Raw genomic sequence first — 9,449 nt, 5'->3', positions numbered from 1 at the left:
GGAAAAAAAAAAAAAAAAAAAAAAAAAAAAAAAAAAAAAAGAAGTGTGGCCCGAGTGCCAGGACCATGTTAACGTGCAGCCAAGTCAAGAACCACAGCTCATGACTTTACTCTTAAGAAAGGTTTCGTGTGGCTGATGCTGTCACCCCAGCTGACTGCAGCACCCACCTCTGCGAGAGGTTGGAAAGAGGGTGCTGGGCAATGTGACAGGCTCAGTGGCCTTTTGATAGACACTTAAGTCAAAACCCGATGGTAACCATGGGTATTGTACATCTAGAATTTATGGCTAGAGTTTCATTTAGAATCACATCTGAGCTTTTGCTCTCAGGGACCCCTGTCACCAAATTGTTTTTCGAGGAGGGAAGAAGAGAATGAAAAGCCGTCTAGCTGTTATTCTGCCTTATTTTCTTTAGGAGAATTTAGTTTGCCTGCAAAATGAGCACCCTGAAGTTCACATGGAATTGCATGGTTTTAGCCTGGATCTGCAACTTCTTAATGTACCCATCCTACGCATTGTCCCACTTGTGACTTTGGAGTCTCAGGGCGATGGCAGTACAGAGCGTGGTGGTGGGCTGCAGCCGCCTGGCTCACAGCCTGCGGGCCTGGGCCCCCGCGGTGCCCGGGCTCTGAAGATCTGGGCGCAGCTGCTGTTGTCTGCTCGTAAGTGCAGAAATGCTCTTGACATGGACAAAGCGTGAACTCCTTCTGAATGCCTTTGAACTAACTAAGGCTCTGAACTTCCAGAAGCAGGTACATGTGCACTGAACTGCACGCACGTTATCAGAATGACCTTCCTCTGGACACGTGCCTGTGGGGCGTGGGGGCTGGAGACCTTGACAGAGGGCAGCTTCTCTGAAGCGTGCTCCAACAGCACAGAACCAGGTGCCCCATAAAACCTGGGCTTCTGACGATGGGGGGAGCCGAGGTTTCCACCCCCACCTTGCAGGCTTGCAGCATCCCCTCCCCACCTGTTGGCGTCAGACACAATCTTGTGGAGAGTTGTTGGGACTGTGGCCACCACCTGGTGATAACAAGGCCACCCACTGTGGTATCAGTGGAGACATGTGAGGAGCCAGAACTCCCACTTGGGGCCACTCCCAGGCTCCCCACCAGGGAACCTAGCCCTCTCCCCCCACACGGTGCTCACAAGGCGAGGCCCTCTGTGCTGCTGAACTACAGTCAGGGACGCCAGCTACAACGGCAGGATGAAATGACACGAAACGGCCAGGATTCAACTGATAATTGCTTGTCACACAAAGGTTTCAAAACAAACTGAAAAACAAGGAAGATTTCAAAGCAAATTGAAAAGATAATCAATATATGTCAACGTCAAGGTGACAGAGGTGTCAGAATTACCTGACAAAGATGTTAAAGCAGTCGCGATACAGAGGCTTCAACAAGCAATTACAAACACACTTGAAAGAAAGGGAAGAACAGAAAGCCTTGGCAGAGAGACAGGGTGTTTAAGAAAAGAAATAGAAGCTACAAAGAACGAAATGGAAGCTTTTGATTTGAAAAATACAATAACCAGGGCCGGCCGGTGGCGCACTCGGTAGAGTGCGGGGCTTGGGAGTGCGGCGGCGCTCCCGCCGAGGGTTCGGATCCCATATAGAGACCGGTCCGCTCACTGGCTGAGCGCGGTGCGGGTGCGACACCGAGGGTTGCGATCCCGTTGCCGGTCAAGAAAAAAAGACAAAAAGGAAAAAAAAAAAAGAAAAGAAAAATACAATAACCAAAAAAAGTTCAAAAATAAGTTCAAAGAGTGGGTTCAATCGCAGGGTGAAGGGGACAGGAGAAAAATCACTGACATTGAAGACAAAACAATAGAAGACACACTGGAAAAACAGGCACAGAGCCTCAGGGAGCCGTGCCCTGGAACGGAAGATCTAATGTGAGTGGCCTTAGTGTCGTCAGAGTCCTGGGGGTACAGCAGGGAGGCGGGGGCAGAAAAGTACTCAAAGAAATAATGTCTGGAAACTCCCCAAATTTGGCAAAAGCCATAAGCATACAGATTCAAGAAGCTGAATGAACCCCAAATGGGACACCCTCCGCATCCAGGCCAAAATGTGTCATAAGTAAACTTCTGAAAACTAACGACAAAGAAAAGAATCTTAAAGCAGCCAGAGAAAAATCATTGGAACAACAGCAGACTTCTCGTCGGACACTGTGGTGGCCAGGAGGGAGCTGCATGATAACTTTATTTTTTATTTTATTATTTTATTTTTTTGTCTTTTTCCGTGTCCGGCAACGGATCGCAACCCTCAGTGTCGCCCCCGCACCGGACCGGGACTGGCAACGGGATTGCAACCCTCGGTGTTGCTCCCGCGCCTCGCTCAGCCAGTGAGCGGGAACCGGCCTGTATGTGGGATCCGAACCCTCAGCGGGAGCGCCGCCGCGCTTCCCAAGCAGCGCACTGTAGCAGTGCGCCACCGGGCCGGCCCTGCATGATAACTTTAAATGCTGAAAGACAACAGCTGTTGGACCCAATTTGGGGGGTTGCCGCTGGCTGGTCAGGGATCCGGACCCCTGATGTTGGGGTCACCAGCACGACACTCGAACCAACTGAGCTAACGGGCCAGACCTTCAACCAGAAGCTTGTACCCCGGAAAAAATATCCTTCGGGAACGAAGAGTGAGTCTGGACATTTTCAAATTAAGATAAAAAGTAAGAGAATTTGTTGCCGTAGACTCACCCTAAAAGAATGGCTTAAGGAAGCACTTTAAACAGAGAGAAAGTGATGAAGGAAGGAGGAAGTGACGTGAAGCAAAAGGAAGGGCGAGTGCAGACTTTCCTTTTCTTCTTGAGTTTTCTAAGCGGTGTTTGGTGGTGGAAGCAGAAGTCGTGGCCTTGTCTGATGCGGTTCTAAGTGTTTGTGGAGGAAACAAGACCATTATGAACAGGGGAGGGGGAAAAGGAGGTAAGACTTCTAATTTTAAGTCATAATTTGAATAGCCCTATAACTATTAGGGAAATTTAATTCAGAATTTAGAATCTCCCAGCAAAGAAACCTCCAGGCCCACACGGTTTCACTGGAGAATTCTACCAAATGTTTAACGAAAAATTAACACCAGTTTAAAACCATATTTTCTAGAAAATAAAAGATAAGGGAAAACTTCTCAGCTAATTTCATGAGACCCTTGTTACGTTATACCAAAAACCAGACAACGACCGAACAACAGCAGCAAAAAGCCAAAAGAAAACTACAGACCATTATCCCTCATAAATACAGACACAAAAATCCGTAATGAGACGCTGGCAAATGCATCTGACGACGCATGAGAAGCTCACACTATGACCAAGCAGGACGTGTCCCAGGGGTACACGGAAGGCCAGTTCAGTGTTCGAAAATCGGTCTGTGTCATCACCACATTAACAGGCTAAAGGATGAAGAAAGACTCTGATAAAACTCAGCCTCCGTATATGCAAACTGTCAGCAAACTAGGAACAGATGGACACTCACTCGATTAAAAGCTTGAATGAAAAACCCGTGGCGAACATCACACCTCTGAAAGAGAGAGCGTGTTCACCCGAGATCTTTTATTCAACTTTGTACTGGAAGTTTTAGCTAGTGCGATAGTTACGAAAAGGAAATAAAAAGCATACATATTAGAAAGGAAGAAATAAAACTGTCCTTATTTGTAGATAACACAATTGTGTGTGTAGAAAATCCCAGGAACTTATAGCAAAGTCCTACAATAATAATAACAATAGTGATTTTAACAAGGTCACAGGAAACAAGATAAATGTCCAAAAATCAATGGTATTTCTGTATACTAGCAATAGATATGTGGATACCAAAATTTAAAATACAGTACCACTTATAATTGCTCAAAACAAAAAGGAATACTTGAATGTTAACGAAACAGGTGTAGGACTTGTACGCTGAAGGCTGCACAATGGTGTTGAGAGAAATTAGAAATCTAAATAAATGGAGACACATGCTATATTCGTAGGTTGGAAGACTCAACGTAATAAAGATGTCAATTCTCCTCAAATTGATATACAGGTTTAATATAGTTCCTATCAAAATGCAAGCAAGATTTTTTTGTAGATATAGACAAGACTATTCTAAAATTTATTTAGAAAGGTAAACGAACTAGAAAAGGTAAATATTTTCTTCTGTTTTTTTTTTGTCAGACCAGCCGCACCGCGCTCAGCCAGTGAGCGCTGTGAGCGAACCGGTCATCCCTATATAGGATCCGAACCCGCAGCGGGAGCGCTGCTGTGCTCCCAGCGCTGCCCTCTCCCGAGTGCGCCACGGGCTCGGCCCTTTCTTCTGTATTTTAAAGATGGAGTTTTTTGAAAACTTTTTTTTGAAAAACAGTAATAAAGTGGGAGGACTCAGTCTACCCAATGTCAAAGCTTATTATATAACTACAGTGATGGAGATTGCGTGATATGGGCAGAGACAGGCACAGGAGAGAAAATCCAGAAATGGACCCATATGGACACGCCCAGCTGATTTCTGATAGGCGTGCAAAAGAAATTTAATGAAGCAAAAATAGCCATTTCAACAGCTGGGCTGAAGCAATTGGACATTCACTGCTAAAAAAAAAAAAAGAACCTCAACAACCTCAACCTAAGTCTCAAAGCTTTTACAAATAGTAGCTCAAAGTGATCAGGAACTTAAATATAAAATGTACAAACATAAAACTTTTAGGAAAAGTGTAGAAAGATATCTTCAAGATCTAGGGCTAGCCAAAGATTTCTTAGACTTGACATCAAAAGCACAATCCATAAAGGACAAGTTGATAAATTGGACTTTGACAAAATTAAACTCCTGTCTGTGAACGGCCACACAGAGCAAAACGACAAGCCGTACTTGAGAGACATTTGAAAACCACGTGTCTGGGAAAGGACTGGCATCTGGGAAACATGAAGAACGCTCAAGACTCAGTGGCAGAAAGCAGACGATCCCTTTAGAACGTGGTCACAAGACATGAGGAGACATGTCACCGAAGACGGAATGTGGACAGCAGCCAACGCGTGTTCAATGTCGTCAGCCACCAGGAAACGTGAGTCAAAGCCACATGAGACCCTGCTGCACACCTATCGGAAGGGCCAAGGTAACGAGCGGTGACAACGCCAGATGCTGTGAGGACACAAGAAACTGGGTCCCTCACACAGCGCTGGTGGGAACGTAAACCTGCAACTACCACAGGATCTGGCAGTCACACTCTTGGGTGTTTATCCCAGAGAAATGGAAATTTATATCCCCACATAAACCCACACAAATGTCGATAGAAGCTTCATTCAGGACAGCTGACAACCGGAAGCACCCAGGTGTCCTTCAGCAGGTGATGGTAAAACCCGCGCACTGAGGGCCACTGCTCAGCAGCACAAGGGAACGAACTGAAACGGCGGCAGCCCGGGTGAGCGTGCAGAGAACTGCGCTCTGCGGAAAAGCCAGCCCCGGTCACCTGCTGCGGGATTCCACGCACAGAACATCTGGAAGTGATGAGGGCGCAGCAGCGAGAACAGATCAGTGGCTGCTGGGACTGGGGAGGGGCGGGGGGCAGTGGGTGCGTCTGTAAAGGGCAGCACGGGGGACCCTGTGATGACGAGACGTCCTGTGTCCCGGCTGTGTCCGTGTCAGCGTCCCGTTTGTGAGGTCTGGCAAGCTGGAACCACTGGGGGAGACCGAGTTAAGGGTACACAGGATCTCTGGATTATTTTTTACACTTGCGTGTGAATCTACAATCATTGCCAAAATAAAAAGCTTTACTAAAAAAGGATTTGCAAAACTAAATAAGTTTGGAACATGCTGAATGCTTTACCGCTCGTAGAGAGCCAAGTCCACTCTAACGTCCCTGAGGCCCTATGATAGGAAGACACATCTAAGTGTTCCACCGAGTGCTTCCCGGCATAACTGAACGTAGGACAGCCCCTTCTGCAGGATGTGTCTCCGTGTCGATGCGACTGGAAGTTGTCTTCCTCAACACCATGAGAATCGCTGTCCTGTTTGGACCTGACGGGGTGGGCAGGTGGGAGGGAGTGATGGTGACTGGCCCAAGGTCCCCTGCTATCCAGTGGCAGGGCTGGCCCTAGTGCAGGTCTCCTGGGGGTGATAGACTGTTAGGCACCTCAGTGTTTACTCTCCAATCCACCTGCCACGAGCCCCTGCAGGAGGCTGCAGGGACCACGGCTGCTCAGCCAGCCAGTTCCTGTTTCTGTCTCCTCAGTCCCTACAGAGAACCCTGCATCCACTTGCAGAATCTCCCGGCACTCCTAGCCGGGCGGGGTGGTGGGTGGTCTCCTGCCTCTCTGGCTCGGGCATCCTTTTCTGTTCACTTTCTTGTCTTTTCTTCCCAAACCTTTACTGAGCACTCTGTGTGCTGGAACAAGACAGACAAGGTCATGTCTTCACAGGACTGACGTTCCTGTTTATCCTACCATCCCTAGGTGTGTCCCAGCTGCATCTCAGGTATGCCCCAGGTGTGTCTCAGGTGTGTCCCAGGTATAGCCCACGTGTGTCCCAGAAATGGCCCAGGTGTGTCCTGGGTGCCCCAAGTGTGTCCCAGCTATGTCTCAGGTGTGTCCCAACTCTTAGACGTTCCCCCAGGTATGTCCCAGCTGTGTCTCAGGTGTGTCCTGGGTGTGCCCCAGGTGTCCTAGGTATGCCCCAAGTGTGTTCCAGGCGTGCCCCAGGTATGTCCTGGCTATGTTCCAGGTGTGCCCCAGGTGTGTCCTGGGTGTGTCCCACGTGTGTCCCGGGTGTGCCCAGGTGTGTCCCTAGAGTTTTCACTCTTTGCACACACCTGCCTCTGTCTGGGCGAGGCCTCAGTCTGGGTGTAGCTCTGAGGGTCTCCTGTCCCTGGTCTTCAGGTCACACTTGCAATCCTGCTTTGCCTGGAAACCCCAGGTCAGTGGAAGAAAAATGGTCCAAAGCTGATCCCTCAGCAAGTGCCGGTGGTCGCACCTTTGAACAGCCCAGGTAGCTGTTCATTTTGGGGTTTTTCTCTATAAATTCCTATTACCTGTTGGTTTTCTTCTCACTTGCTCTTTTAAGAGAAGTAACAATGAAATACAATGGGGAAAACAAGCAGCCATCTCTGTAAATCAAGATTTCTCCTGGGACCTCCGTCTCCCTTCTGCGGGCACCAGGGGGCCTGGGGTTTGTCCTTCCTGAGGGGAGAGCAAGACGGCCCCCCAGGAGGAAGGAGCCGGGCTGGGTGATCTGTCTAATCCGATCTGGAGCGGCTTAGGGGATTGTCTTTTCTGGTGACCCCGAGGTGTCCTCCGTGAACCCGGGCTGGGATTTAGCCCGATGCTGTGTCAGCCCCTGGCTTCTGGGCTTCCCGTGGGTCCCCAGCACCTCGCCACGCCAGGACGTCTTCCTGGTCCTGCGAGGGCGGCAGCAGGCCCTGGCTGAGGGCAGCAGGTCAGTCCTGCCACAGCTGTGGGTGGCCTGGGCTCGGCCCCAGCAGATGGCTCGTCACGCCTGACGCGGACCGCAGGCCAGCGCCACCATGGATTTCGGGTCGCTGGAGACCGTGGTGGCCAACTCTGCCTTCATCGCCGCCCGCGGCAGCTTTGACGGGAGCAGCACGCCGTCCTCCCGGGACAAGAAGTACCTGTCCAAGCTCAGGCTGCCCCCGCTGTCCAAGTGCGAGGCCCTCCGCGCCAGCCTCAGCCTGGACTTCACGAGCCTGTGCTCCGAGCAGCCCATCGGCAAGCGGCTCTTCCAGCAGTTCCTGCAGGCGGACGGGAGGCACGCGCCTGCCCTGCAGCTCTGGAAGGACATCGAGGACTACGGCACGGCTGACGACGACCTGCGGCCGCAGAAGGCCCAGGCCATCCTGGCGGAGTACCTGGACCCGCAGGCCACGCTCTTCTGTGGCTTCCTGGACGAGGGCACGGTGCGGAGAGCCAAGGAGGGGCCCGCGGGCGGCCAGGACGGGCTCCTGCAGCCGCTGCTGCAGGCCACGCTGGCGCACCTGAGCCGGGCTCCCTTCCAGGACTACCTGGGCAGCCTGCACTTCCTGCGCTTCCTGCAGTGGAAGTGGCTGGAGGCCCAGCCCGTGGGGGAGGACTGGTTCCTGGACTTCAGGGTGCTGGGCAAGGGGGGCTTCGGGGAGGTGTCCGCCTGCCAGATGAAGGCGACCGGGAGGATGTACGCCTGCAAGAAGCTGAACAAGAAGCGGCTGAAGAAGAGGAAAGGCTACCAGGTGAGTGGCGGGTGGCGGCGGCAGAGGCGTGTGCACGGCCTGCGGGGCCCTGGTGGCCTGGCCGCTGACCTCGCCGTCGAGGGAGGCGGCGGGAGGCAGAGGTCGTGGCCCTGTGCCCCTCCCGGGCCTGTGCCTCAGCTTCCCCAGCTGCTCCCCACCTTCACATTGTCGCGTGGGTGATGCTCCGTGTTTGTCATCCTTGGTTTTTTGCCCAAAGCACAAAATACGGCAGCACTTAAGGGGGGAGCACCTTGCAGGAGAGGCGGCTTCGGGGACGGTTCTCATTTGCTACCCTGACTTTCTGGAACCTCCTCAAAGCCCTGGCTGACGTCACGACAGAACGCCTGGGGGACTGAGCAGAGCTGTGTCATTGCAGCACCATGACCCATGCGTCCTGTGATAACATGTCCCCAGCGCTGGGGTGCAGGCTTTGCTCCGCATGCTGTGCTTTCCAGGGGACATCTGTGAACGGAAGGCACACGCAGTTGGTGCTGTTTTATCTGCTCTGCCCTGCCGGGGTCGGGGTCAGGGCATCCCTCCGGGGCAGGATCAGTCAAAGCAGCTCAGGGGACTCTGGAGCACACACGGAGGGGGCCCCCGCAGCACTCTGCCCCGAGGCTGTCAGTCCCTCTTCTGCCACCGCACAGACGGTGTTGAGACAAACGCAGCCACCACGCAGCACCCCCCGCCGGGGGTTGCTTGACCCCTTAGCGAAAGGCCAGGTGTCAGGTGCTTAGGGCAACCGGCCGAGTGGAAGGCCCCATGAGTGGAAGGCCCCGGAGACCCCAGGGTGTTCTCACAGGGGGACTTTGGGTGGTCACCCGACAGTAACTTTTTCAAATGCCACTTTACTGACATGTTCACATGCCGTGCCGTGCACGTCGCACGGTAATTTTAATCCAAAGACTAGAGCCTTCTCCTGACTTGAGCAACCTCCTGAGCTCACTACAGGTGAGATCCGCCAGGTGTGGGAGGTGGGAGAGGCCTCCTGCAGCACCACGAGCTGTGTCCTCACAGGGACTCTGCTGTCCTTGTCCACCACTCTGACAGCACGTTAACTGGCACATCTCGAAGTTTTAAAATAAAGACATAAAGTGGAAGCCACAGAACACGCCGCTGCCCGGGGCCCTGAGATGGGCTGTGGGCCGCGCGCCCCACAAGCAGGCGGGCAGCGGAGCAGGCCCCACGCACAGGGGCTCGGAAGCTCCTGATGGGGAGACGACGCAGCCCACCTCTGGCCACCAGACTCCAGCCCCGGAAGGGAGACCCCAGGAACTAACCT

At 52.3% G+C, this 9,449-nt stretch overlaps 1 protein-coding gene across 1 annotated transcript in view; it reads left to right on the top strand.

Annotated features, from left to right (window-relative positions):
- The first annotated feature begins 7,236 nt into the window (after positions 1–7,236).
- GRK1 (G protein-coupled receptor kinase 1) overlaps positions 7,237–9,449 on the top strand; it is a 15,571-nt gene continuing 13,358 nt past the window's right edge. Inside the window, exon 1 of the mRNA XM_008572917.1 lies at positions 7,237–8,167. Coding sequence (XP_008571139.1) covers positions 7,469–8,167 — 699 coding nt within the window. The 5' untranslated portion in view covers positions 7,237–7,468. The remainder of the gene's footprint in view (positions 8,168–9,449) is intronic.

Source organism: Galeopterus variegatus, unplaced genomic scaffold, assembly GCF_000696425.1.
Source record: "Galeopterus variegatus unplaced genomic scaffold, G_variegatus-3.0.2 Scaffold848, whole genome shotgun sequence".
Lineage (NCBI taxonomy): Eukaryota > Metazoa > Chordata > Mammalia > Dermoptera > Cynocephalidae > Galeopterus > Galeopterus variegatus.
This window is presented reverse-complemented; position numbering and strand designations above follow the sequence as displayed.